This window comes from Cervus canadensis, chromosome 6, assembly GCF_019320065.1.
Source record: "Cervus canadensis isolate Bull #8, Minnesota chromosome 6, ASM1932006v1, whole genome shotgun sequence".
NCBI lineage: Eukaryota > Metazoa > Chordata > Mammalia > Artiodactyla > Cervidae > Cervus > Cervus canadensis.
The window spans coordinates 14,739,003-14,765,499 of record NC_057391.1 but is presented as its reverse complement, the minus strand read 5'-3'; the positions used below and the strand labels follow the sequence as shown (position 1 = coordinate 14,765,499).

Genomic DNA, 26,497 nt, shown 5'->3' with positions numbered 1-26,497 from the left:
TCCTGAATCAAATTTTTATTTTAAATTGTTAGGTTTCAGTGCATATGAAAATTTTTCATAACACATGACATATAAAGATGTTAACACAGTAAACTACAATAGAAAATATTTTCATACAACTTTTGAATCACTAATATGCTTATTTCTCCCACAAATGAATGCACAGTTAGCTTGAATCATCTTTGTCATGAGTATCAAGTATGTGTAAAATTTTTATATTATTATTTAATAACTGCTTAAGGAGGTTGTGAGTTTCTTCTCCATGACCAACACATAGTATTTTTTTCAATGTACGGACTACTACAGTAGCTTTCCCTCTCATCTCTGATGGAACATATTTTATATCTAAATATTCAGATAATTTATATCTAGAATTATACAGCATGTTAATAACAGTTACAATGTCATAAACTCCACCACTGCTTCGTCCTTGTGGTAACATCTGGGATTTATACATTTTTTCTAATTTATGTTCTGCTGCTACTGCTAGAGCAAGGCTTCGTTTTAGGTGTTCTTTAGAGGCTCGAATGTCCGCTCTATATTCTGGCTTGTAGCTCTCAGGAAGAGGTATGTGATGCAACTGTGAATTAATGTCTGCAATTCTTTTCAAAACGTCTTCATTATACACATCATGTGATTCAAGATAATCCATTCCATTGTCACCTGAGAGCTGAGGAACATCTTCTTCTTCCATGACGGTGTCAAAGTCAGTGCTCCTACTTAAAGAGGTGACGTCTTGGCTTGGTTCAGTAACACTTGGCACTTGCTGTGGTGCCTCAGTGCGACGTTCAGTTGGCTCTGGCTCTGGCTCTGGCTCTGGCTCTGGCTCTGGCTCTGGCTCGTCCTTCTCAATATAAGGCTCTTTTGCATGTAAAACAACAGAAACATTATTTGGTTTAATCGACCAGAATGCTGTGCTTTTAGTACGTTTTTTCTTGTCTATTTCCAGGGTGAAGCCCCTAGTAGGGAAAGTTGTAGTTTCTTCACTGACAGGATTGATTAAAACATCATTGTCACCTGGACTTACATCATGTGTATAATTTATCTCCTTAACTCTTGATACTCTCGGTCCTATGGAATTAACATTATTTGGAGACTTTGATTTTTTCTGACGACCTGGCTCCTTAGTGGGAACACTTAGTATTAGGTTCTGTAAAACTTGTACATAATGATTCAAGTTTTGTTCTTCATCAGGCGTCACAGTTACTCCTTAAGGAAAAAAAAAAGTAACATTTATTATTATATATGACATACTGACAGTATTTACTCACCTAAATTTACTTCATATGCTATCACTTAAAAGTTGAGATAAAGAACCAAGAAATAAAGCACCTCTGACACCATCAACTCTCACCTAAATGAACAAAATTATTTTTTCAGATTCTTATTAAAATACATGAGCAAGATTACTGTAAAAGTTGCATATTAACACAATTCTGTATATCTCTTTGCTTTTACTCTCTCATATAACTTATGATTCAGTAGGTAGCTTATTAAAAAAAAATTCTTGGTTATGTTCTCTTACACAGGGGTGGGTTATAGTAGACTCACAGTGGCTCATTAGAGCCAATTAAACTTTAATGAACTTCATGAGCCAGATGGTAAACATATACATCATTAAAAATTAAATTCTGTATTTACAATTAAGTAAATATATTCATCAAAACAAGGTAATAAATATTCAAAACTCATCCTTTCTTATTATTTTATTTTATCTTACTATTATTTATGCTCTTGAGGTTATTTATATCTCAGTTCAGTTCACGTCAGTCACTCAGTCATGTCCGACTCTCTGCGACCCCATGAATCGCAGCACGCCAGGCCTCCCTGTCCATCACCAACTCCCGGAATTCACTCAAACTCATGTCCATCGAGTCAGTGATGCCATCCAGCCATCTCATCCTCTGTCATCCCCTTCTCCTCCTGCCCCCAATCCCTCCCAGCATCAGGGTCTTTTCCAATGAGTCAACTCTTTGCATGAGGTGGCCAAAGTACTGGAGTTTCAGCTTCAGCATCAGTCCTTCCAATGAACACTCAGGACTGATCTCCTTCAGGATGGACTGTTGGATCTCCTTGCAGTCCAAGGGACTCTCAAGAGTCTTCTCCAACATCACAGTTCAAAAGCACCAATTTTTCAGAGCTCCACTTTCTTCACAGTCCAACTCTCACATCCATACATGACCACTGGAAAAACCATAGCCTTGACTAGATGGACCTTTGTTGGCAAAGTAATGTCTCTGCTTTTTAATATGCTATCTAGGTTGGTCATAACTTTCCTTCAAAGGAGTAAGCATCTTTTAATTTCATGGCTGCAGTCACCATCTGCAGTGATTTTGGAGCCTAAAAAAATAAAGTCTGACACTGTTTGCACTGTTTCCCCATCTATTTGCCATGAAGTGATGGGACCAGATGCCATGATCTTGGTTTTCTGAATGTTGAGCTTTAAGCCAACTTTTTCACTCTCCTCTTTCACCTTCATCAAGAAGCTCTTCACTTTCTGCCATAAGGGTGGTGTCATCTGCATATCTGAGGTTATTGATATTTTCCTGGCAATCTTGATGTTATAAATGCTATATAGTGGTTGGCTTCCCAGGTCACTTAGTGGTAAAGAATTTGCTTGCCAATGTAGGAAACGTGGGTTCAATCCCTGGATCAGGAAGATCCCCTGGAGTAGGAAATAGCAACCTGCTCCAGTATTCTTGTCTGGAAAATTTGTATCTAGTACGTTATAAATCCTATATAATGGTATGCCTCTGTTTATCTCTTTCACCTCCGTGTTGAGTGATGTCAAGTAGGTCGAGTAGGTCGTCTGAAATCGACCATGGTGAGAGTATTTATACCATGTAAATGCGCAAATGCTGTAAGTCAGGGTGTACTCATCTCTCAGAAAAGCCAGTTGTTAAACATTTACCAGTATATCAGTCGAACACAACTTAGCAACTAGAACATCACCACTCCTTTCAACCCAGAAAAGATCTAATTACAGCCTGTGAGTCATATCCACCCAAATGTTTTTATAAATAAAGTGTTTGTTTTTTTTAACTCAAGACAGTCTTGCTCCTTTGTTTATGTATTGTATACAGCTGCTTTTGGCTGTTCAGTAGAGCTGAATAGCTGGAACAGAGACTTTATGGCCTAGAAAACTATCTGGGCCTTTACAGAAAAAGTTTACTGATTTCTGGTTTAAATCATCAACATTTTACTCTTACAATAAAATGGCAGTTCTATTTACACTGGTATTTTGTAGCATCTTCTCATTTCCAATGTGGAAAACAGAAAAGATTACTGAATAATATACTCTGAAATTCTGTTCAACTCCCCTACTCTAGAGTCAGAAGTTTTTTAAGTGCTAGAATCTTGTATTACAAGTAATTTTGAATTTATTTTGCCACTATTATGGATATAAATTGATTTAATTCAAGGAGGTAAGTTACTTTTTCCCAGACACTAATGAATAAGTTCTAACTGAATATTCCCTCTGCAGGCAAATGAAATAGCAAACTTTCTGCCCAGGAGGCACTTTTATTCAGCTCTTTAGCAAGCACAAAGTAGTCCCCAAATGCTTTTCCTCCTCTCTTTCTTAACTCACCTGTTAAATTTAGACCAGATGGAATTTTAATCAAACTTGAAAGCATATTTCTAAATTTAAAAAAAGTCTTAATCATAAGTTTAATAGGCAATGTCATAGTGGAAAGATACTAGACATGTCTACTAGAGATCTAGATTCTAAAAGCAGACTCTGCATTTTATGTCATGTTTAGAAAAGTCTGGCATATTTCAAGATCCATTTGATGATAGGTGAAAAAAGAAAGAGAACATAGATTTATTTGTATATTATCCTCATAATTTTTTATGAACCAATGATATAGCATCATACATTTGTCTGGGAATTGAGAAATTTTAATGATTAGAAGGATAACATTATCAAATTCATGTGGGCATTTGCCCCTGAGGAGAGAGAATGGGACTGAAGTTGGACATTAAAGGGGTCTCTGGACTTATCTATAAACTTTTACTCTCTAAGCACAGACACCCAATCATTTAACACAGTAAACAATTAAAGGCCATATTTTTTAAAGAAAATAATTATTTATGTATTCTTATGTATATAAATTATATTAGGTCCAGTAGACAGAGTGCCAGAAGAACTATGGATGGAGGTTAGTAATATTATACAGGAGGCAGTGACCAAAATCATTCCAAATAAAAAGAAATGCAAGAAGGCAAAGTGGTTGTCTGAGGAACCTTTACAAATAGCTGAGGAAAGATGAGAAAGAAGGCAAAGGACAAAGGGAAAGATATATCCAACTGAATGCAGAGTTCCAAAGAATAGCAAGGAGAGATAAGAAGGGCTTTTTCAATGAACAATGCAAATAAATAGAGGAAAACAACAGAATGGGAAAGACAAGCGAACTCTTCAAGAAAGCTGAAGCTATCAAGGGACTATTTCATGCAAGAACGGGCACAATAAAGGACAGAAACAGGAAGGACCTAACAGAAAAAGTAGAGATTAAGAAGAGGTGGCAAGAATACACAGGAGAATTATACCAAAAAAAAAAAAAATCTTAGTGACTCAGATAACCACAATGGTGTGGCCACTCACCTAGAGCCGGACATCCTGAAGTGTGAAGTCAAGTGGGCCTTAGAAAGTATTACTACCAAGAAAGCTAGCAGAGGTGATGGAATTCCAGCTAAACTATTTAAAATCCTAAAAGATGATGCTGTTAAAGTATTGTACTCAATATGCCAGCAAATTTGGAAAACACAGCCATGGCCCCAGGACTGGAAAAGATCAGTTTTCATTCCAATCCCAAAGAAGAGCAATGGCAAAGAATGTTCAAACTACCATATAATTGTGCTCATTTCACATGCTAGTAAGGTTATACTCAAAATTCTTCAAGCCAGGCTGGAGCAGTGTGTGAACCAAGAATTCCAGATATACAACCTGGGTTTAGAAAAGGCAGAGGAATCAGAGATCAAATTGCCAACATTCGTTGGATCATAGAGAAAGCAAGGGAATTCCAGAAAAAAAAATCTACCTGTGCTTCACTGACTAGGCTAAAGCCTTTGACCTTGTGGATCACAACAAACCATGGAAAATTCTTAAAGAGTAATACCAGACCACCTTACCTGTCTCCTGAGAAACCTGTTTGTAGGTCAAGAAGCAAACAGTTAGAACTAGACATGGAACAGTTGACTGGTTCAAAATTGGGAAAGGAGTATGACAAGGCTGTATATTATCACCCTGCTTATCTAACTTAAATGCAAAATACATCATGTGAAATATCAGATTGGATGAATCACAAGCTGTAATCAAGACTGCCCATAGAAATATCAACAACCTCATATACGCAGATGATACCACTCTAATGGCAGAAAGTAAAGAGGAATTAGAGAGTATCTTGATAAGGGTGAAAGAGGAGAGTGAAAAAGCTGGCTTGAAACTAGACATTCAAAAACCTAAGATCATGCCTGCAGATCCCATCACTTCATGCCAAATAGAAGGGGGAAGAGGAAGCACTAACAGATCTTAACTTCTTGGGAACAAAATCACTGCATGGTGACTGCAGCCATGAAATTAAAAGACACTTGTTTCTTGGAAGGCAAGTTAAGACAAATCTAGACAGTATATTAAAAACCAAAGACCTCACTTTGCAGACAAAGGTCCATTTAGTCAAGGCTATAGTTTTCCCAGTAGTCATGTATGGATGTGAGAGTTGGACCATAAAGAAGGCTGAGTGGTGAAGAATTGATGTTTTCAAATTGTGGTGCTGGAGAAGACTCTTGAGAGTCCCTTGGACTGCAAGGAGATCAAACTAGTCGTCAATCCTAAAGAAAATCAACCCTGAGTATTTATTGGAAGGACTGATGCTAAAGCTGAAGCTCCAATACTTGGACCACCTGATGCAAAGAGCTGACTCAATGGGAAAGACCCTGATGCTGGGAAAGATTGAGGGCAGGAGGAGAAGGAGGACAAGATGGTTGAATGGCATCACTAACTCAATTGACATGAGTTTGAGCAAATTCCAGGAGATAGTGGAGGACAGAGGAGCATAGTGAGCTGCAGTCATGGGGTACCAAAGTTGGACCCAACCTGGTGACTGAACAACAGCAAATATTTATAAAATGCATTGTCCTGAATCTAGGGGTTTTTCTGAAGGAAAATGCTAAGGGAAATTAACTTGTGACCTAGTGCAGTGAAAAATTATCTTTCATTCTGGTTCTGGTTCTACCACTTTCTAGTATTATGACCTTATTTCTCTACTACTAAATTAGTACCTACTAAATTTCTCTTAATATTTACTTAACTATAAAATTAAGATACTAAATCTGCCCTTTATCTCATAGGCTTAAAAATATTGGTCATTTGAAAACACTTTAGGGGGCAGTCCTAAGATGGCACAGGAATAGGATGGGGAGACCACTTTCTCCCCCACAAATTCATCAAAAGAACATTTGAAGGCTGAGCAAATTCCACAAAACAACTTCTGAATGTTTGCAGAGGACATCAGGCACCCAGAAAGGCAGCCCATTTTCTTCTAAAGGAGATGGAGGAGTCTTGAGGCTACTGTAAGAATAAGACTGAAAACCAGAGGCAGGAGGCTTGAGTCCAAAATCTGAGAACACCAGAGAACTCCTGACTCCAGGGAACATTAATCGATAGGAGCTCATCAAAAGCCTCCATACCTACACTGAAACCAAGCACCACCCAAGGGCCAACAAGTTCCAGAGCAAGACATACCACACAAATTCTCCAGCAACATAGGAACATGGCCCTGAGCTTCAAATACAGGCTGCCCAAAGTCACACCAAACCCACTGACATCTCAAAACTCACTACTGGACATTTCATTGCAATCCAGAGAGAAAAAATCCAGCTCCACCCACCAGAACACTGACACAAGCTTCTCTAACCAGGAAACCTTGACAAGCCACCCGTCCAACCCCACCCACAGCGAGGAACCTCCACAATAAAGAGGAACCACAAACTGCCAGAATACAGAAAGACCACCTCAAACACAGCAACATAAACAAGATGAAAAGGCAGAGAAATACTCAGAAGGTCAGAAGGTAAAGGAACAGGATAAATGCCCACCAAACCAAACAAAAGAGGAAGAGATGAGGAACCTACCTGATAAAGAATTCAGAATAATGAGAGTGAAAATGATCCAAAATCTTGAAAACAAAATGGAGTTACAGATAAATAGCCTGGAGACAAGGATTGAGACGATGCAAGAAATATTTAATAAGGACCTAAAAGAAATAAAAAAGAGTCAATATATAATGAATAATGCAATAAATGAGATCAAAAACACTCTGGAGGAAACCAACAGTAGAATAACGGAGGCAGAAGATAGGATAAGTGAGGTAGAAAATAGAATGGTAGAAATAAATGAAGCAGAAAGGAAAAAAGAAAAAAGAATTAAAAGAAATGAGTACAACCTCAGAGACCTCTGGGACAATGTTAAATGCCCCAACATTCGAATCATAGGAGTCCCAGAAGAAGAAGACAAAAAGAAAGACCATGAGAAAATACTTGAGGAGGTAATAGTTGAAAACTTCCCTAAAATGGGAAAGGAAATAGTCACCCAAGTCCAAGAAACCCAGAGGGTCCCAAACAGGATAAACCCAAGGTAAAACACCCCAAGACACATATTAATCAAATTAACAAAGATCAAACACAAGGAACAAATATTAAAAGCAGCAAGGGAAAAACAACAAATAACATACAAGGGGATTCCCATAAGGATAACAGCTGATCTTTAAATAGAAACTCTTCAGGCCAGAAGGGAATGGCAGGACATACTTAAAGTGATGAAAGAGAAAAACTTACAGCCCAGATTACTATACCCAGCAACGATCTCATTCAAATATGAAGGAGAAATCAAAAGCTTTACAGACAAGCAAAAGCTGAGAGAATTCAGCACCACCAAACCAGCTCTCCAACAAATGCTACAGGATCTTCTCTAGACAGGAAACACAGAAAGGGTGTATAAAGTCAAACCCAAAACCACAAAGTAAATGGTAACAGGATCATACTTATCAATAATTACCTTAAATGTAAATGGGTTGAATGCCCCAGCCAAAAGACAAAGACTGGCTGAATGGATACAAAAATAAGACCCCCATATATGTTGTCTACAAGAGACCCACCTTGAAACAAGGGACACATATAGACTGAAAGTGAAGGGCTGGAAAAAGATATTCCACACAAACAGAGACCAAAAGAAAGCAGGAGTAGAAATACTTATATCAGAAAACACAGACTTTAAAATAAAGGCTGTGAAAAGAGACAAAGAAGGACACTACATCATGAACAAAGGATCAATCCAAGAAGAAGATATAAGAATTATAAATATATATGCACCCAACATAGGAGCACTGCAATATGTAAGACAAAAGCTAACAAGTATGAAAGGGGAAATTAACAATAACACAATAATAGTGGGAGACTTTAATACCCCACTCACACCTATGGACAGATCAACTAAGCAGAAAATTAACAAGGAAACACAAACTTTAAATGATACAATAGACCAGTTAGACCTAATTGATATCTATAGGACATTTCACCCCAAAACAATGAATTTCACCTTTTTCTCAAGTGCACATGGAACCTTCTCCAGGATAGATCACATCCTGGGCCATAAATCTAGCCTTGGTAAATTCAAAAAAATTGAAATCATTACAAGCATCTTTTCTGACCACCATGCAGTAAGATTAGATGTCAATTACAGGAGAAAAACTATTAAAAATCCCAACATACGGAGGCTGAACAACACATTACTGAATAACCAACAAATCACAGAAGAAATTAAAAAATAAATCAAAATATGCATAGAAATGAATGAAAATGAAAACAACCCAAAACCTATGGGACACTGTAAAAGCAGTTGTAAGGGGAAGGTGCATAGCAATACAGGCTTACCTCAAGAAACAAGAAAAAAGTCAAATAAATATAACCTAACTCTACACCTAAAGCAACTAGAAAAGGAAGAAATTAAGAACCCCAGGGTTAGTAGAAGGAAAGAAATCTTAAAAATTAGGGCAGAAATAAATGAAAAAGAAACAAAAGAGACAATGGCAAAAATCAACAAAGCCAAAGGCTGGTTCATTGAGAAGATAAATAAAATTGACAAACTATTAGCCAGACTCATCAAGAAACAAAGGGAGAAGAATCAAATCAACAAAATTAGAAATGAAAATGGAGAGATCACAACAGACAACACAGAAATCCAAAGGATCATAAGAGACTACTATCAGCAACTATATGCCAATAAAATGGACAACTTGGAAGAAATGGACAAATTCTTAGAAAAGGACAACTTTCCAAAATTAAACCAGGAAGAAATAGAAAATCTTAACAGACTCATCACAAGCACAGAAATTGAAACTGTAGTCAGAAATCTTCCAGCAAACAAAAGCCCAGGACCGGACAACTTCACAGCTGAATTCTACCAAAAATGTAGAGAAGAGCAAACAACTGTCTTACTCAAACTCTTCCAGAAAACTGCAGAAGAAGGTAAACTTCCAAACTCATTCTATGAGGCCACCATCACCCTAATACCAAAACCAGACAAAGATGCCACAAAAAAAGAAAACTACAGGCCAATATCACTGATGAACATAGATGCAGAAATCCTTAACAAAATTACAGCAAACAGAATCCAACAACATATTAAAAAGATCCTACATCATGACCAAGTGGGCTTTATCCCAGGGATGCAAGGATTCTTCAATATCCACAAATCAATCAATGTAACACACCACATTAACAAATCAAAAGATAAAAACCATATGATTATCTCAATAGATACAGAGAAAGCCTTTGACAAAATTCAACATCCATTTATGATAAAAACCCTCCAGAAAGCAGGAATAGAAGGAACATACTTCAACATAATAAAAGCTATATATGACAAACCCACAGCAAACATTATCCTCAATGGTGAAAAATTGAAAGCATTTCCCCTAAAGTCAGGAACAAGACAAGGGTGCCCACTCTCACCACCACTATTCAACATAGTTTTGGAAGTTTTGGCCACAGCAATCAGAGCAGAAAAAGAAATAAAAGGAACCCAGACTGGGAAAGAAGTAAAACTCTCACTGTTTGCAGATGACATGATCCTCTACATAGAAAACCCTAAAGACTTCACCAGAAAATTACTAGAGCTAATCAATGAATACACTAAAGTTGCAGGATATAAAATTAACACACAGAAATCCCTTGCATTCCTGTAGACTAACAATGAGAAATCAGAAAGAGAAATTAAGAAAACAATTCCATTCACCATTGCAACAAAAAGAATAAAATACTTAGGAATATATCTACCTAAAGAAACAAAAGACCTATATATAGAGAACTATAAAACACTGATGAAAGAAATCAAAGAGGACACAAATAGATGGAGAAATATACCATGTTGATTGGAAGAATCAATATAGTGAAAATGAGTATACTACCCAAAGCAATCTATAGATTCAATGCAAGCTATCAACAGTATTTTTCACAGAACTAGAACAAACAGTTTCACAATTTGTATGGAAATACAAAAAACCTCGAATAGCCAAAGCAATCCTGAGAAAGAAGAATGGAACTGGGGGGATCAACCTGCCTGACTTCGGACTATACTACAAAGCCACAGTCATCAAGACAGTATGGTATTGGCACAAAGACAGAAATATAGATCAATGGAACAAAATAGAAAGCCCTAAATCCACACACCTATGGACACCTTATCTTTGACAAAGGAGGCAAGAATATACAATGGAGAAAATTATATTTAAAATCTCATATTATATATTTAAAGTATCTTTAACAAGTGGTGCTGGGAAAACTGGTCGACCACTTGCAAAAGAATGAAACTAGAACACTTTCTAACACCATACACAAAAATAAACTTAAAATGGATTAAAGATCTAAACATAAGACCAGAAACTATAATACTCCTAGAGGAAAACATAGGCAAAACACTCTCCGACATAAATCACAGCAGGATCCTCTATGACCCACCTCCCAGAATATTGGAAATAAAAGCAAAAATAAACAAATGGGACCTAATTAAGCTTTAAAGCTTTTGCACAATGAAGGAAACTATTAGCAAGGTGAAAAAACAGCCTTCAGAATGGGAGAAAATAATAGCAAATGAAGCAACTGACAAAGAATTAATCTCAAAAATACACAAGCAACTCCTGCAGCTCAATTTCAGAAAAGTAAATGACCCAATCAAAAAATGGGCCAGGATAAAGAAGCTGTGGTACATATACACCATGGAATATTACTCAGCTGTTAAAAAGAATTCATTTGAACCAGTTCTAATGAGATGGATGAAACTGGAGCCCATTATACAGAGTGAAGTAAGCCAGAAAGATAAAGAACATTACAGCATACTAACACATATATATGGAATTTAGAAAGATGGTAACGACAACCCTATATGCAAAACAGAAAAAGAGACACAGAAGTACAGAACAGACTTTTGAACTCTGTGGGAGAAGGTGAGGGTGGGATGTTGCGAAAGAACAGCATGTATATTATCTATGGTGAAACAGATCACCAGCCCAGGTGGGATGCATGAGACAAGTGCTCGGGCCTGGTGCACTGGGAAGACCCAGAGGAATCGGGTGGAGAGGGAGGTGGGAGGGGGGATCGGGATGGGGAATACATGTAAATCCATGGCTGATTCATGTCAATGTATGACAAAAACCCACTGAAAAAATAAATTAATTAATTAAAAAAAAAATGGGCCAAAGAACTAAACAGACATTTCTCCAAAGAAGACATACAGATGGCTAACAAACACATGAAAAGATGCTCAACATCACTCATTATCAGAGAAATGGAAATCAGGACCACAGTGAGGTACCATTTCATGCCAGTCAGAATGGCTGCTATCCAAAAGTCTACAAGCAATAAGTGCTGAAGAGAGTGTGGAGAAAAGGGAACCCTCTTACACTGTTGGTGGGAATGCAAACTAGTACAGCCACTATGGAGAACAGTGTGGAGATTCCTTAAAAAACTGGAACTGCCATATGACCCAGCAATCTCACTGCTGGGCACACACACCGAGGAAACCAGAATCGAAAGAGGCACATGTCCCCCAATGTTCATCGCAGCACTGTTTATAATAGCCAGGACATGGAAGCAACCTAGATGCCCATCAGCAGACGAATGGATAAGGAAGCTGTGGTACATATACACAATGGAATATTACTCAGCCATTAAAAAGAATACATTTGAATCAGTTCTAGTGAGGTGGATGAAACTGGAGCCTATTATACAGAGTTAAGTAAGCCAGAAAGAAAAACACCAATACAGTATACTAATGCATATATATGGAATTTAAAAAGATGGCAATGATAACCCTACATGCAAGACAGCAAAAGAGACACGGGTGTATAGAACAGTCTTTTTGGACTCTGTGGGAGAGGGCGAGGGTGGAATGATTTGAGAGAACAGCACTGAAACATGTATATTATCATATGTGAAACAGATCACCAGTCCAGGTTCAAGGCATCAGACAGGGTGCTTGGGGCTGGTGCACTGGGATGACCCAGAGGGATGGGATGGGGAGGGAGGTAGGAGAGGGGTTCAGGATGGGGAACACATGTACACCCATGGCTGACTCATGTCAGTGTATGACAAAACCACTACAATATTGTAAAGTAATTAGCCTCCAATTAAAATAAATTTTAAAAAATAAAAAATAATAAATTTCTATGTAAGACTTCAACTATTTCTATATGTTAAAATATAATGTTTGCAAACTAAACTAGTTGGAAATATTTTGTTTCTTGGTTTACGCATTGGTTACCCAGAAACATTAACTATAAAAATTAATTAAACTATACATTAGACTGTGCACTTTATTCTATGTATATTATACATTTAAAATCTCATATTGGTAACTGGTTTGCATTACACTTACTGAACATTAACACAAAGGTTTTAAAAATCATTTTGAAAGAATTAGAATTAATAAAATTTAATTTTATCAATAGACGTTATTTTCATTTTAGTTAGCAGAGCTAACTGAAGGCATACATAAACCAAGAGTTTTATTTACCAGAGTAATTATGCTATCTCTTTTCATTATGCCATTATGCCATAATATATGCCAAATTTTACTATTTTAAAGCATGAGGAAGTTAATATAAAATTGCATGAATCTATCTAATTGAATGAAAACTTCAACTCATAATAGGTGTAAAAACAATTTCTTCCACAATATCCATTTAAAAGAATGGAAATATATAAATGTATTGTTTTGTAAAAACCTCAATGGTTATACCTTTATCTGTTTCTGGAGAGATTTCCTACTTAGTAATACTAAAGTGCATTAATTGTTCTAACAAATTTTTCTGGAAACCTTACACTAAAAAGGGGGGTGGGGCAAGAGTTTCTATGCAACTAAAAAGTGACTGCATGCCAAAAATAACAATAAAAAGCAATGACACTAATGCTAACGTTAAAAGGCTTATTAGAAAGATACCTAATTCTTTACTTCCTTTGAGACTAAAGTTTTAAGAAATAAAAAAAAGCCACCCTAAATCTTGATCAAAGAACCAATAGCTTCTAAGCTGAATAAAAAGGAAAACTAAACCAAAAACTCCAGCTTTTTGGTTAAAAAAAAGGAAAGAAGCTACAATTTTTAAAAGATGTATAACCTCAAATTTGGAAGCTTTAATATGAAAAATCTTTACTTCAAAGGGTAATAAAATGTAGGACTATAAGAAAACTAGGCAATTTTAATATTTCTTTGGTTAGTTCCTTATTTAATGTAACAGTTTAAAATCTCAAAAGAAAAGTGGTAAATCTTAAGACTTTTTTTTTAAGACTTTTTAAAAAACTTACTTTTAGAAACGTATTCTTATGTGTTTTATTTATGTGGTCATTGTGTAGTTATCGCAGAATACAAAACTGGAAAGTAAGGACACATCCAAATCTATATGAAGAATTTGGATTTTTGCACTTGAGGTCCATATAGCTAAACTTTTCAAGAACGGTATCAAACACCACATACATAAAATGTGAATATGGGATTTCACTTGAAATGTATTATAAACCAAACACTTGGAATCTCAAAAACTGGTTATTATAAAACTCACACAATTCTGTAAAATCATATGGACCAATAGAATTTTTTCATTAAAATGTTCTATATATAGTCTTTAACTGCTATAATTCTCTGGCAACATTTAATATGAATTGTATTTTATTTGGACATTAACTTGGTTATAATTCCTGACATTCTTAATTATGAACCTGCAAACTAAAACAATTTTAAATTAATAGCATATGTATTAATCTAAAGACTTTTAAAAGGCAAAAACTTGAGGTTTGGTATCAAACATTTTAAAGTAAAAAGAATATTGCTAGTAAAATAAAGTATACTGGTTAATTGCTTATAATTATAAAAAATTAAAGGACAATTTTAAACAAACTCTCAAAATACTGAGTTTATTTACAGTCTCTTTCTAATTTAGAGTACTATGAATCACTACTCAGATAAAATTTTATCTAAATAACTTAAATACATATCTGATAGTCAATTAAGACTTCTCTCTTCTTTCCAATAACTAGTACCTATCAACTACAAATTGGCATTTGCCATCCACCTCTACAAGGATTAGATCATGTGCTGCTGTAGCTGCTGATTTTCAAATCCTACCCCCCTCAAAAGGAGTTCAGGGTGGAGAACAGAAATGAGGCACCCTACTCAGGGAAAAACTGGCAAGACAGGTCTTCAAATAGTTAGATATTTTCAGGAGCCGATTTTATGAGCCCAATTCTTGTATCTACTCATATTTTAAAAAGCACTAAAATCCTCCATGGTGATGAATGACCCTCATGACAGGCAGAAAGCTTCACAAGACTAGCAGAAACTTTCTGGAAAAATATGTGTCTGGTTGCATATATTCCTCCTTCACCAAAATCACATATATACTGACCATCCCCCCTGCCTCTTTGGAGCAATTACTCCAAAATCTGAGGTGCTGTCTCCCGGGCTGCACGCCTCATTTTTTCCCAAATAAAACTTAACTCACAACACTTACATTGTGCATTTTTTTAAGTCGACATACATTATACACAAACTGGAAAATAACATAGACAAAAACGACTGTAAACTTAATTCCAACATATTTTGACCAAAATGAAAAGTAGGGCATCACAGTCATCACAGTGTGTTCTACTTAGGTAATCTTGTTTACTTGTAAAACATAATGCCTCTTCCATAAGCCCCAAATAAAATGTTTTAAAACAATATATTTGGACTTCTACTTCCAAACAGATAGACAATATATATTTTTCCTCTATCCTTCCTACTAAAACAGTTAAAAATCCTGAACACTACATGTAAGACAAGCATGAGATGAGAAGACTCTGAAAGGTAGATCAATGAAGGCAGACCAACTAGGGACTTCAGGACCTGAGTAACGACATAGCAGTGAGTTCCCTGGGTTTTCTTTTTGCCATATACATCCTAGACTGGGAACTGGAGATGCTGGCAATGCAAAAACACCAAGGACACAGACAAAAAAGGCTCAAAGAAAAAGACTGCTCTCTTCATGGCCAAAGGACCAGGAAAAGAGTAAACTAACAAGACAGAAAAGGGAGGGGATATATGTATACCTATGGCTGATTTCATGTTGAGGTTTGACAGAAAACAACAAAATTATGTAAAGCAATTATCCTTCAATTAAAAAAAAAAAAAAAGGCAAAAGCACAGAAAACCAGCAATCCTACCCCCACCAGCAAAGGCTGAGTGGAGAACACAGACTTTCACCCTCATCAAGTTTCATTAAGCTTCCCCAATTCCTCTGCCCTTATCCCACGAAGTGCTGCAACAAATATGAATACCTCTTCTTTTCAAGTAGAGAAGGCCAAATAAGGAGCAAGGACTTTCAGCTCCTTCCTGTGGTAACAAAGCAACACCCCCCATCCACCACTAAAGTGGTGTCAGAGATCTATTTAAATCTGTAGCAAAAGAGTTAAATAAGGTCCAGAGTCTTACAACATAATACCCAAAATATCCAGGTTTTAATCAAAGGCCACTGGTCATTGTAAGAACCAGGAAAAATCTCAATTTGATTAAGAAAAAAAACCCAACAGATGCCAACACTGAAATGATGCAGATTTTAGAATTATCTGACAGGGATTTAGAAGTAGCCATCATAAAAATGCTTCAACAAGCAATTATGGAGTGCTTAAAACAAATGAAAAATAAAAGTCTTAATAAACAAGTAGAAAATCTCAGCAAAGAAATAGAATATATAAGGATGAATTAAGTTTTAGAATTGAATAACACAATAACTGAACTGAAAAACTCAGTGGGTAGGTTCAACAGCAGAATGGAGGAGAAAGAGGAAATAAGCAGTGAACCGGAAGATAGAATAACAGCAATTATCCAATCTGAATAAAAGAGAGAAAATGAAATGCAAACAAATGAAAAGAGCCTCAGGGTCCTGTGAGACTGTAACAAAAAGATCTAACATTCATATCACCTGAGCCTTGGAAAGAGAAAAGAAAAAGGATAAACAGAAAAGGTATTCAAAAACGTAATGACTGAAAATTTCCCAAATTTGGCAAAAGACATGAATTTACAGATTCAAGAATCTGAATCTCAAAACAGAATAAATCCAAAGAAATCCATGTTAAGATATATCATGGTCAAACTTCTGAAAACTCTAAAGACAAAGAAAAAAATCTTGAAAGAAGCAGGTTAAATTACAATTATAATTCTCAAGAGAAATCATGAATGTCAGAAGGAAACGGCATAGTATTTTTCAAGTGATAAAAGGAAAGGACTATCAATCTAGAATTCTTTATCAAGGGAAAATATCCTTCAGCAATGAAAGGATAATCAAGACCTCTCAGATGAAGGGGAATTAAGATAGGTTGTTGCCAGAAGACCTATTCTAAAAGAATAACTAAATTAAGCTCATAAAACAGAAAGGAGGGCATCCCTAGTGGGTCAGCAGTAAAGAATTTGCCTGCAATGCAGGATACACAGGTCCAGTTTCTAGGTCAGGAAGATTCCCTGGAGAAGGAAATGGCAACCCACTCCAGTATTCCCAATAGACTGTAATAAGTTATGTATACATAATGTAATACCCAGGCAGTACAAAGAAATATGCTCAAAAACCATACAAGTCAAGATAGAATCCTAAAAAATCCTAAATCCTAAAAAAAAAAAAAATCTCTCTCTCTCAATATAAGAGGAGTTCCCTTGCAATCCCATACAAGAAATGAGTAGCCCTCATAATTAACAAGAGTCCAAAATGCAGTACTTGGATGCAATCTCAAAAACAGAATGACCTCAGTTCATTTCCAAGGCAAACCATTCAACATCACAGTGATCCAAGTCTATGCCCCAACCACTGATGCCGAAGAAGCTGAAGTTGACCAGTTCTGTGAAGACCTAAAAGACTTATAGAACTAATACGAACAAAAAATGTTCTATTCATCATAGGGAATTGAAATGCAAACATAGGAAGTCAAGAAATATCTGAAGTAACAGGCAAGTTTGGCCTTGAAGTACAAAACGAAGCAAGGCAAAGGCTAACAAAATTCTGCCAAGAGAACACACTGATCATAGCAAATACCCTTTCCAACAACACAAGAGACGACTTTACACGTGGATATCACCAAATGGTCAATACTGAAATCAGATTGGTTATGCATTCTTTGCAGCTGAAGATGGAGAAGCTCTATACAGTCAGCAAAAACAAGACTGTGAGCTGACTGTGGCTCAGAACTTCAGATCCTTATAGCAAAATTCAAGCTTAAACTAAAGAAAACCGGGAAAACCACTAGGCCATTCAGGTATGACCTGAATCAAACCCTACCTAAATCAAATCCCCTATGATTATACAGTGGATATGATGAATAGATTCAAGGGATTAGATCTGGTAAGCAGAGTACCTGAAGAACTACAGAGATTTGTAATACTGTACAGGAGGCACTGACCATAAACCATCCCAAAGATAAAAAATGCAAGAAGGCAAAGCAGTTATCTGAGGAGGCCTTACAAACAGCTGAGAAAAGAAGAGAAGTGAAAAGCAAGGGAGAAAGAGAAAGGTACACCTAACTGAATGCAGAGTTCCAGAGAATAGCGAGAGACAAGAAGGCCTTCTTCAATGAACAATGCAAAGAAAGAGAGTGAAACAATGGACGGGAAAAGACTAGAGATCTCTTTAAGAAAATTGGAGATATCAAAGTAACATTTCATGCAAAGATGGGCACAATAAAGGACAGAAAGGGTAAAGACCTAATAGAAGCAGAAGAGATCAAGAAGAGATGGCAAGAATACATAGAAGAACTATACAGAAAAAGATCCTAATGACCCAGATAACGATGATGGTATGATCACTCACCTAAAGCCAGACATCCTGGAGTGTGAAGTCAAGTGGGCCTTAGGAAGCACTGCTGCCAATAAAGCTAGTGGAGGTGATGAAATTCCAGCAGAGCTACTTAAAAATCTTAAAAAAAAAAAAAATGATGCTACTAAAGTACTACACTCTAAATGTCAGCAAATTTGGAAAACTCAGCAGTGGCCACAGGACTGGAAAAGGTCATTCTTCATCCCAATTCCCAAGAATGGCAGTACTAAAGAATGTTCAAACTATCAGACAATTGTGCTCACTTGCCATGCTAGTAAGGTTATGCTCAAAATTCTTCAAGTCAGGCTTCCATAGTACTTGAATCAAGAACTTCCAGACGTACAAGGTGGGTTTAGAAAAGGCAGAGGAACTAGAGACCAAATTGCCAACATTTGCTGGATCACAGAGAAAGCAAGGGAATTCCAGAAAAACATATACTTCTATCTCATTGATGATTGTAAAGCCTTTGACTGTGTAAAAAACTCTCAAAGAGATGGTACTATCAGCCCATCTTACCTGTCTTCTGAGACACAACTGTATACAGGTCAAGAACCTTATATGGAAAAGCTGACTGGTTCACAATCGAGAAAGGAATATGACAAGGTTGTATATTGTCACCCCGTTTATTTAACTTATATGCAGAGTACATCATGTGAAATGCTGGGCTGGATGAGTTATAAGCTGGAATCAAGACAGCCAGGAGAAATATCAACAACCTCAGATATGCAGATGACACCACTCCAATGGCAGAAAGCGGAGAACTAAAGAGTTTCTTGATGAGGATAAAACAAGAGTGTGAAAAAGCCAGTTTAAAACTCATTACTAAAAAAACTAAGATCATGGCATCTGGTCCCATCACTTCATGGCAAACAGATGGGGCAAAGGTCGAAGCAGTGGCAGATTTCCTCTTCTTGGGCTCTAAAATCACTACAGAGGGTAACTTCAGCCATGAAATTCGAAGATGACTACTTCTTCGAAGGAAAGCTATGACAAACCCAGACAGCATATAAAAAGCAAAGACATCACTTTGCCGACAAAGGTCCATATAGTTAAAGCTATGGTCTTTCCAGTAATCACGTATGGATGTGAGAGTTGGACCATAAAGAAGGCTGAGGGCCAAAGAATTGATGCTTTCAAACTATGGTGCTAGAGAAGACTCTTGAGAGCCCTTTGGACAGCAAGGAGATCAAACCAGTCAACCCTAAAGGAAATCAACCCTGAATATTCATTGGAAGGACTAATGCTCAAGTTGAAACTTCAATACTTTGGCCACCTGATGCATTGGAAAAATCCTGATGCTGGGAAAGATTGAAGGCAGAAGGAGAAAAGGGCAACAGAGGATGAGATGGTTGGATGTATCACCGATTCAGTGGACATGAACTAGGGAAAACTCTGGGAGATGGTGAGGGACAGGGAGGCCTAGTGTGCTGCAGTCCACAGGGTCACAAAGAGTCACACACAACTTGGTGATTGAACAACAACAAAATAAGATGAGTGCTATCTGATCATGTGCTTAAAATGCAATTTATGTTTTTAAAAACTAAGGCCTTAAAGCCCAATAATATTATTAATTTAAACAAAAAAAAAACTGGCATAACAATAAATACCTGGTAAGTTAAAGGTAACAACAAAATGTTCAATATAACTGGGGGAAACATAGTAGCTCAGTAAAGAGGGAAAGATAAATTTTTAAACTTCTCAGATACAGACAAAAGTAGTTAAAGTTCAACAGAATATGATTGGTCATTGTGCTTTAGAACTCATATGTTTTTACTGTAATCTTAACATAGTACTTGGTGATTGCACCCAATTTAAAACAAGAACCATGGATGCTCATCTTTTAAAAGATTCAAATATAACTAGGATTTGTATTACCACAAGTGTGAATGGCTTTGTCAACAAAGAATTCATGTATATAAAGCTTAACATATACCCACGCATTGAATCATTTATAGATGGGCCAGACTCTGCCTGAATGTCTTAACTCTGGAGAACAAATTGCTTTTATTTTCCATCCAAGTCATGTAATGAGCTCATAAAGAACAGACTTCCCATACTCTACAGAAGTGTTGCAAGTAAGAATTAATACCTGAAAGCTGTCAGCATGTAAGAACTTCCATCTAAAACACCAACACCTTCAAATTAAAAGAAACTTGAATAACTGAGCTGAAGTACTTCCAACTCAAAGCTGTAATAACTATGCTTCATTAGTAGGGTATACTCAAAGAATGATCAGAAAAGGAAATGTTGCATCTTGTTATTTATGCAGCAGTTTTCCTATAATTTGTTAATTCAAATTTTAAGTTTTGGTAGCAGGTAAAACAAACAAGTAATTATGTTTATATTAATTAACTGTTCATGTTAAGGAAACATAACTTCAGGGTTAGGGATAGGGGAAATGGGGAGAAAGCCTGGTTAAAAAAAAATAGAAACTTTCAGTTATAAGAAAAATAAAGCCTGAGGATCTAATGTATAATATGATGACGATAGTTGATGAAACACACAAAAAGGTAAAGATGTGAGGTGACATGTGTTAATTAATTCAATGGTGGGAGTTAATATATATATATTAATACATATGTCAAATTATCATATTGTACACTTTAAATATATTATAATTTTATGAATCAATTATGTCTCAATGAAGCTGAAAACAGAAGAAACATAACTTTATGGCTTTGCTCTTCTTGATATTTATGTTTTGGGTTAATGTGTCTCTTCCCACACTGAATATAGGCTGTTCCCATGTGACTGTCTTGGCCTATTATAGGACACTAGCAAATCTGACGTGGCATAGGCTTTATAAAAACTTGCATATTGAGGGCTTATAAAGTTCTGTCTTGGAATCAAGCTCCCATGATATAAGGACACTTGGGCTAGATTACTGAAAAATGAGAAGTCATGTAGAGAAAGACCCTGAAAGATGAGCAGCCATGTTGGATGTTCTCATCCAAACTGTGCTTCTTCAGTTCCACCACATGAAGCAGAACTGTTCAGCTGAGTGCAGACAACTCACAGAATCGTGAGAAATGATAAAATTTGAGGGTGGTCTTTTATGCTGCAACAGAAAACCAAAATAACTATACTAAATTATATTTTGAAAAAGGAATACAAATTTAGTTAAGGTGAAGAGTCAAAAATCAGAACATTATCTTATGAGTAATGTTAAAGTTTAATCAGAACCCAAATAAATTCATGACCATGAAATATATCTCTTCTAGTTCTGTTGAGTAAAATGACCTAAATAATAATATTACCTCAGCATTGATATATATCCCAAGTACTCGGGTCTCTAACACCATATACTATTTTGTCTTCTCAGAAGGGTGGTTAATCCCATTCAGAACACAGAAAATACAAAGTGGTCTTGGTACAACTGGTTACTGTCAGAAAACAAGAAGTCTTAAAAAACACAAGACCCTATCAAAAGAACATGGACAATAGCTCCAAAGAACAGAAAGACAGAATTTTTCCCGTAAAATATTAATAGGCTAATGAAACTACTATACCCCCAGAGGCCATCCTCTGACATCTGCATTAGAAGACACACTCCTCATTATCTAAAACATTAATGAAGTGTCATAACATTCCATTCACAAGTTTGAAAGACTCTCCCAAGTGCCATGGCCTTGAGCCTTGAAATAGTGAAAAATGAACTTGCAGCACCAGAACCAAGTGAATTTCACCTTCTCAGTGTTCTTGAAATAAAAGCAATCTGCTTTCACTTTCAATTCCAATCAGTCACCAATAGATATGAATATTTATTGCCTTACTACTTCCCTTGCCTTCTATGGTCTATTAGGACTAAAGCCTTTCTAAAGACAAAGACAGATGCCAAAGAAGTACTGATGTTTTCAACAAATATAATAATTCCTGTGATGTTTGCATAAGATAACCTCAAAACTATCTTGTATTCCAAAAAAATTGTTAAAGATGCACTTTTCCTTAAAAAAACCAATTTGTCTTTTATCTGGCATGAAAGAGCAGTTTTTTATATGGCTCTCTTGACAATACTGTTGGAAGAGTAGACATACAAAACAAAGAATACATACCTGATTTAAATCGAACACAATGATAAACCTGGTTTCACAGGAAAAGTAGCCATGTTAGTACTGCCCTACATATCCCTTCATCTACTTCTATGGAAAATATGTAAATTACACTTTCTAAGATATCTTTGTGACCTATGACCTGTATATATATATTTCCTTTTCTCTTGTATCATCTGTATCTTCAACACAAAATCATTCCTTTGTCTGAGAAGTATCTTTTCATTTCTTACAAGCCTTAAGAAAGTTTAGGTTAAGAGGGTACAAAGAAAGTGCACAGGCCATGAAGTTTTGGAGTTAGACAAGAGATCGAACTGAGTATCCAGGTATTGCTCTCAAGCAGTCTCAGAGAGTGCTGTGTGACAGTATTAATTTCACTTCAGCTCTAGTCTGCATACGTATTGGTCAGTTGTGACCTACTGCTCTACAACTACCAAAATTCAATCTCTGGTGTTAGTAACAATGACCACTAGTAACAGCAAGAAAAGACAATTATCATCTTCAGTATGCTCTGTTCTTTACAGCAAAAAAAAAAAAAAGAAAGAAAGAATTTTACAAAGACTTTTGTTTAAAACAACTAACAATCATTAAGTGCTAGTATTGAAAAGGCTAACTTTAGTTACCTAAGGCAATTTATCCAGAACTTTATCCACTACTATTTGTGACTTCGGTTGTGCTGTGTTTTCATTCTAGAAATTTAATTGTTAACTAAGAGCTTTTAACAAGTCTGAAATACAGCTCTGCATGACTAGCATGCACTTTAGTACTTTTTTCACACCTACTTGTTAAATTTTATTTAGTTAGTTAAACCAAACCCCAACATCACTAGATACTACAATGAACTAAAGTTAAGCTAGATGAATAGACCGCATGGTCTATCTGGAATACCAGATATCAGACACTTAAATACCTCAAGGTGTTCATGTGATATTAATTTAGTAGTCTCAGCACCCCTGAATATGACCTTATTAGTTTTCAGCCATCGGAGAGGGACAAGTAATTAAGTCATAATCCTGCTCTACTAAGGTTTTGAATCCTGTGCGCCTGAGGATGCTCCGTGGGCGTGCATAGGAGGTCAGCGAGTGTCCTAGACAGCCCTCCACAATCCACACACTCTCCCTGTTTAAACATGGGCTCAAAGTCTTTCTATCAAGGGCCAGAGAGAGAATAGTTCAGGCTTCGCAGCCCATCCTGTCTCCGTAGCAACTACTGAACTCTGCTGTTAAACGGCGGGAAAGCAACCTGGACAACAGGCTGGCTGTGTTTCAAGAAAACACGACGAACGATAAAATTGGAATTTATGCTTTTGCACATGTCACGAAAGATTACATTTACAGCGAAAAAGGTAGCGAACAATGTAAAAAAAACCATGCCCAGCCAGCCAGGCAGCCATCCAAAACGCGGGTGCCCCGCCTACTGGCCGCAGGTGCTCCCATCCTGCTTTACCACACCTGCAGCGACTCTCGGGCAAACGACGCCAGGTGAACAAGGGTTGTCTCTGCCCGGGGTGAGGTCACTTGCGCAGTCCCAGGTGCCCAGCCCGGTTCACCCCAGCCACGCTTGGGACCCAAAGCCTGGATCACTGCCTCACCGTGCGCAGGTGGGGCGGACCAGAACTGGGACATAACTTGGCACCTGAGGCCGAGCCCCTGGAGAATGGGGTTTGGGAGGCATGTAGGGCCAAGAAAAGGAAGAGCTGGGTCTCAGGCGGGCCCGGGAACCCATGGAGGTTCCCCCACAAGTGTCCCCTGGAGTGGCAGCCGCCTCTGGCCAGTCACTCACTTCGATACGCTGGCAGGGACGAAGGCCATAGCAGCAGCGCAACTATAAGGACTAAGAACTTCATGGGCATCATCCACAGCACTCCGCCATGCGTCGGGAACGTCCTGGGGCCACCAGGCCGGGTACCTCAGTCCGAAAGGGGAGGGGGTTGGCGGGACGACCGTCCTTCCTCAGGGCCCCAGGCGCCCCGCAACGGTTGTCCCCAGCACGCAAGCGCAGAAGCCCTGGGTGGGGGAAAGGGGTCGCGAACGGCCGTGGCCACGCCCCCTATTAGTGCCACACACAGGGGGTGGGGCCACGGAGCCTGGCCCCGCCCTCCTAAACACAGTTGCTAAGCCTTGGAAGCCCTTATCGAGGGAAAGTTAGAAAGTTAAGTCGCTCAGTCGTGTTCGACTCTTTGCGATCCCGTGGACTATAGCCCACCAGGCTCCTCCGTCCATGGGATTCTCCAAGCAACAATACTGAAGTGGGTTGCCAAGGGAAGGAAGGGGAAAATCTTGATGCCCAGGGGAATATTGAGGCTTTAAAGGGTGGGTGTGGTGGCCTTGGCCTATTCCAGGAACTGGACTTGCTGTGCCTAAAACACGGTCGCTGTGCAGAAGGAAGTGACTGGGGGAAAGACAGACAAATAACCTGGCCGTTACAACAACTTGGAAGTGTCGTAATGGGGACGCATAGTGGCCAGCCATCCGAAGTTAACAACTGACCAGCTGCGAGCAGTCATTGAAGATGATCCTCTTATAGCTACAGGAGAAGTTGTCAAAGAACTCAGTGTCAATCATCTACTGTCATTTGGCATTTGAAGCAAATAGGATAGGTGAAGCTAAAGCTAAAGGCAAAGGAGAAAAGGAAAGATAAACCCATTGGAATGCAGAGTTCCAAAGAATAGCAAGGAGAGATAAAAAAAAAAAAGTCTTCCTCAGTGATCACTGCAAAGAAATAGAGGAAAACAATAGAATGGAAAAGACTAGAGATCTCTTCAAGAAAATTAGAGATACCAAGGGAATATTTCATGCAAAGATGGGCACAATAAAGGACAGAAACAGTATGGACCTAACTGAAGCTGACAATATTAAGAAGATGTGGCAAGAACACACAGAAGAACTATACAAAAAAGTTCATCATGACCCAGATAACCATGATGGTGTGATCACTCACCTAGAGCCAGACATCCTGGAGTGCCAAGTCAAGTGAGCCTGATGAAGCATCACTATGAACAAAGCTAGTGGAAGTGATGGAATTCCAGTTGAGCTATTTCAAATCCCAAAAGATGATGCTGTGAAAGTGCATTCAATATGCCAGCAAATTTGGAAAACTCTGCAGTGGCCACAGGACTGGAAAAGGTCAGTTTTCATTCCAATCCCAAAGAAAGGCAATGCCAAAGAATGTTCAAACTACCACACAATTGCACTCATCTCACATGCCAGCAAAGTAGTGCTCAAAATTCTCCCAGCAGGCTTCAACAGTATGTGAATCATGAACTTGCAGATGTTCAAGCTGGATTTAGAAAAGGCAGAGGAACCAGAGATCAAATTGCCTACATCTGTTGGATCATTGAAAAAGCAAGAGACTTCCAGAAAAATATCTATTTATGCTTTATTGACTATGCCAAAGCCTTTGACTGTGTGGATCACAACAGACTGTGGAGATTCTTAAAGAGATGGGAATACCAGACCACCTTATCTGCCTCCTGAAAAATCTGAGTACAGGTCAAGAAGCAACAGTTAAAACCAAACATGGAACAATGGACTGGTTCCAAATCGGGGAAGGAGTATGTCAAGCTGTATGTTGTCACCCTGCTTATTTAACTTATATGAAGAGTACATCATGCGAAATGCCAGGCTGGATGAAGCACAAGCTGGAATCAAGATTGCAGGGAGAAACATTATCAATAACCTCAGATATGCAGATGACACCACCCTTATGGCAGAAAGCAAAGAACTAAAGAGCCTCTTGATGAAAGTGAAAGAGGAGCGTGAAAACACTGGCTTGGAAACTCAACATTCAAAAAATAAAGATCATGACATCCGGTTCCATCACTTCATGGCAAATAGATGGGGAAACAATGGAAACAGTGACAGACTTTCTTTTCTTGGGCTCCAAAATCACTGCAGATGGTGACTGTAGCCATGAAGTTAAAAGATGCTTGCTCCTCGGAAGAAAAGCTATGACCAACCTAGACAGCATATTAAAGAGCAGAGACATTACTTTGCTGACAAAGATCCATCTAGTCAAAGCTATGGTTTTTCCAGTTGTCATGTATGGATGTGAGAGCTGGACTAT

At 37.7% G+C, this 26,497-nt stretch overlaps 1 protein-coding gene across 1 annotated transcript; it reads right to left on the bottom strand.

Annotated features, from left to right (window-relative positions):
• Positions 1-24,357, bottom strand: SPESP1 (sperm equatorial segment protein 1). Its single transcript, XM_043472829.1, has 2 exons — positions 24,215-24,357; positions 1-1,209 (listed from the first exon to the last, which is right to left on the bottom strand). Exons 1-2 carry the CDS (start codon positions 24,285-24,287, stop codon positions 167-169), a joined length of 1,116 nt encoding a protein of 371 aa, XP_043328764.1. The 5' UTR covers positions 24,288-24,357; the 3' UTR covers positions 1-166.
• Positions 24,358-26,497: the final 2,140 nt, after the last annotated feature.

Bases quoted from the DNA above. Each gene is read 5' to 3' on its own strand.
- SPESP1 (XM_043472829.1), bottom strand. From the start codon at position 24,287: ATGATGCCCATGAAGTTCTTAGTCCTTATAGTTGCGCTGCTGCTATGG. The intron at 1,210-24,214 runs GTGAGTGACTGG...TTTTTCCTTAAG, and splicing joins GTCCCTGCCAGCGTATCGAA to GAGTAACTGTGACGCCTGAT.